Below are 3,245 nucleotides of genomic sequence, written 5' to 3'. Positions count from 1 at the left end.
AAGGGGTGCCATCACAGCAACATTATACATGACACACTGTTGGAAGAGATCTGCGACAGATTACATTCACACCATGCCAGGAACACACTGCTGACCACAGGCCATCTGAATCCTCTCTCTCTCTCTACAGTCTCCAGGGTGAGTGAAACTCGGAGGCGGGCAGAGGAGTGCAGTGTGTTGTTTCAAAGTTTCTCATGTACTTCCGCGCCTGGAGAGAAAGAAAAAAGACAGCGGGCATGGAGGAGGAATAGACAATGAGAGGTGTGGGAGGGAAATGAACAAAAAGTGCACAACTTGATATATATATTAGGTTCCTTTACAAACGTCTCCCGTCCTCTTAAGGCTTCACACAGGAGGAAATATCCAGGGACCCAAAGCATAGCATTAGCTGTAATTGATGGCAGTGCTGTTGTTTGTTAAATGACTTCAATAAGCTGAGCGCGGCGAAATATATTACTGCAGTCAACCAGAGAGCACAGGTGAGCCGGTTGCTATGGAGACAGCTATAGTGAGCCTCGGTAAGGAAACGCTGTGAGTGAATAGCTGTGATGTGTTTTCTTTAAACGAGAAAATTGGAGTAAAGGAAATTAGACTTGGCATGGTGTGATAAAGAGATCGGGTTTCTGCCCTTTAAACCCAACGGGAAAGAAACAACAGGTGAGATTAAAGTGCATCGATAACAGAAACCTTACCAAGAAAAGAGCAAGCTGCCTCCTTCCCTCCATTGCCATATCCTCACCTGGAACAAAACATAACAGAGTGTGTGTGTGAGGCCTTGTTAAAGAACTGTGAAGTACACCATGTCGGGGGGGAATGTACATTGTTGCAGAGAAAGACAAAAGAGTAACATATTAAAGGGGCCCTTTACTGTTACATGTTACAAGCTATAGAGGAACTCCCTCTGGAGGGGATTTAGTCTTCACAGACCATAAACCTATACAACAAACTACAGGAAACAGAAAACCCCCAAAAAGCATAATGTGGCCTCTTTAAAAAAGACACAAGCACACCATAAAACATCTTAATCCTGTAGTAACAATTGTAAAAAACAAAATATTGCACATAGGTGTTATAGTCCGCCTGTACGTGGGTAGTATTTCGTCGGCAGTTTGTTTGACTAGTAAATGAGAAAGGACCTGAGGGGCTTACCAACACTCCATGGAAACAAAACATCTCCTTCAGCCTGATAGGACTGCAGCACAGACACACACCAGTCATCGTCCACCTCGTAGCCGCTGTACACCGACGCTGAGAGAGGACATGTTCCCGCATTAGACACACAACATAATGCATTCAGATCCTGATGTAAACACGTTATTAATGGTTCAGCTAAGTTTTGAGGTGGTGGAAAGGAACCAAGTACACTAACTCACTTACTGGGCTTAAGTAGATTTTTTAGATACTTGTACTTTATTTGATTATTTTCATGTTATGCTTCTTCATACTCCACTGCAATTTGGAAATACATATTGTACTTATTACATTTATTTGACAAGGTGAGTTACTTTGCAGCTTCATATTTTTTTAACAATAATTCAATTGACGAATGACTTGCAGTATAAAAAGTAAACTCAAATGGTTTTCCATTAATGGATCTTTAATAAGGAACCAGTGATAGAATATGTACTCGGCCAAAATGGCAATTGTAAGTACTTTGCTTTTTGGTACTTTCACTGAAGAAGGATTTTGAACGTCAGACTTTTATTTGACTATTTCTTAACTGTGTTATCGTGACTTTTACTTAAATAAAATATCTGGCTACTTCTTCCACCTCTGGTAAACAGTGTAATGGCGGTCACACTTACCTTCTTCTATGGGATTGGAGGACCCCAGCCATTGTCTTACAACTCGAACTCCTTCTTCTGTCATTATTTTTGGATACCTAAGCAGGGAAATGACGTCACTCAACTCCAGTACTTCCTGTATACACTGATCTTATCCAACAATGAGAATACTGACCTGAACTGCAGCAGTTTGAGCAGCAGGTCATTGCCTCTGTTGGACATCACGTCCTCTGGACCCCTGCAACACACAGTGAGCAGATTCATGTTATAAATAGAGTCAGTGGTCCAGTTACCAGGTCAACTGAGTGAATGCCTCCTCCTACCTCTGCGCTAATTAAGGAGTCACTTAACCCTCAAGATAATGTGTTGTTCAATGTAGATGATTCAAGTGCTGGGAAGGTAGGTGTGTGTGTGTGTGTGTGTGTGCGTGCGCGTGCGTGCGTGCGCATCTGGACCAGGGATGGGCAACTTGGATGGTGGTGGGGGCCACATCATTTATTTTTTCTCCGTAAGTTTTTCCTTGTACGATGTGAGGGTCTAAGGTCAGAGGGTGTCGTTTTCTCATACTGATATTCTGCATAAACTGTTCTGTTGTATTTGCTGTATAGTGTCCTTACTGTAAGGTAATTATTATATGTACAGCACTTTGGCTCGACCAAAAATCGTTTAAAAAATGTACTTGATGGCCACCAGGGGAACACACACACACACACACATTCCATGTATTGTTTGTAATTATTAACAAATATTAAGTCTGACATCTTCATTGACATTTTAAAATCAAAGGGAACATCCTCTAATAAGCTCACTAAATAAATATCAGTTCACAGAAATGTTATTTAATTTTTACGAGTGGCATGTGTGTATTGAACAAGTTATTAAACAGAGGAATAAAACTATTTTAAACTGTTGGAAAGCACGGAAAATGTGTGTGCATTGAGATGAGCCATTAAGATGACATACACATGAAGTCATGAACACTAACCCAGACATTAGTTGTCTAACTTGAACCTAAGACACTTGGTGTCTCAATAAGGGGAATGTCAACACAGACACCTGTCAACCTGCACTCTGCTGTTCCTCACACCACTCCCCCGTCCCTCCCGCTGACATTATGAATGAAAAGCGTAGTAATCATAGATAACACAGCAGGGTCGGTGACAGTTTGTTTTCATCTGATTTCAAATAAACAAAGTCTTGGTTTTAAGAATACTAAACTTGTTTCGCCAAATTCAGATGATAAATACAACTTTTGAGCTTGTAAAGGCATAATTACAAGAGGCAAAACGTCACAGCAGGCATAACAACAGCCGGTGTTTCTTGTGAGGGTTTCCCCGGGAAACAAACAAAATACACACAAATGCGTCACAGATTATTTCGCGGTATTTGAAATCATGTACACAGCTCGCGACGTAACTAGGTGTCTAGTGGGCGGTATCAGTACTACAAGTAAAAAAATTA

At 41.1% G+C, this 3,245-nt stretch overlaps 1 protein-coding gene across 1 annotated transcript; it reads right to left on the bottom strand.

Moving 5' to 3' along the window:
• Nucleotides 1-6: 6 nt before the first annotated feature.
• LOC104953957 (abhydrolase domain-containing protein 16A-like) lies at nucleotides 7-2,066 on the bottom strand. The gene is made up of 5 exons (XM_010781001.1): nucleotides 1,960-2,066; nucleotides 1,806-1,882; nucleotides 1,150-1,248; nucleotides 693-739; nucleotides 7-208 (listed from the first exon to the last, which is right to left on the bottom strand). Exons 1-5 carry the CDS (start codon nucleotides 2,046-2,048, stop codon nucleotides 125-127), a joined length of 396 nt encoding a protein of 131 aa, XP_010779303.1. The 5' UTR covers nucleotides 2,049-2,066; the 3' UTR covers nucleotides 7-124.
• Between the last annotated feature and the right edge of the window lie 1,179 nt (nucleotides 2,067-3,245).

This window comes from Notothenia coriiceps, unplaced genomic scaffold (genome assembly GCF_000735185.1).
Source record: "Notothenia coriiceps isolate Sejong01 unplaced genomic scaffold, NC01 NC01_scaffold00022401, whole genome shotgun sequence".
Taxonomy (NCBI): Eukaryota; Metazoa; Chordata; class Actinopteri; order Perciformes; family Nototheniidae; genus Notothenia; species Notothenia coriiceps.
This window is presented reverse-complemented; position numbering and strand designations above follow the sequence as displayed.

Excerpts from the sequence above, each read along its gene's own strand:
- LOC104953957 (XM_010781001.1), bottom strand. The coding sequence starts at position 2,048 with ATGAATCTGCTCACTGTGTGTTGCAGGGGTCCAGAGGACGTGATGTCC. Across the intron at positions 740-1,149 it reads TTTGTTTCCATGGAGTGTTG|GTGAGGATATGGCAATGGAG; the intron begins GTAAGCCCCTCA and ends GTTTTGTTCCAG. Across the intron at positions 209-692 it reads GGCAGCTTGCTCTTTTCTTG|GCGCGGAAGTACATGAGAAA; the intron begins GTAAGGTTTCTG and ends CTTTCTCTCCAG.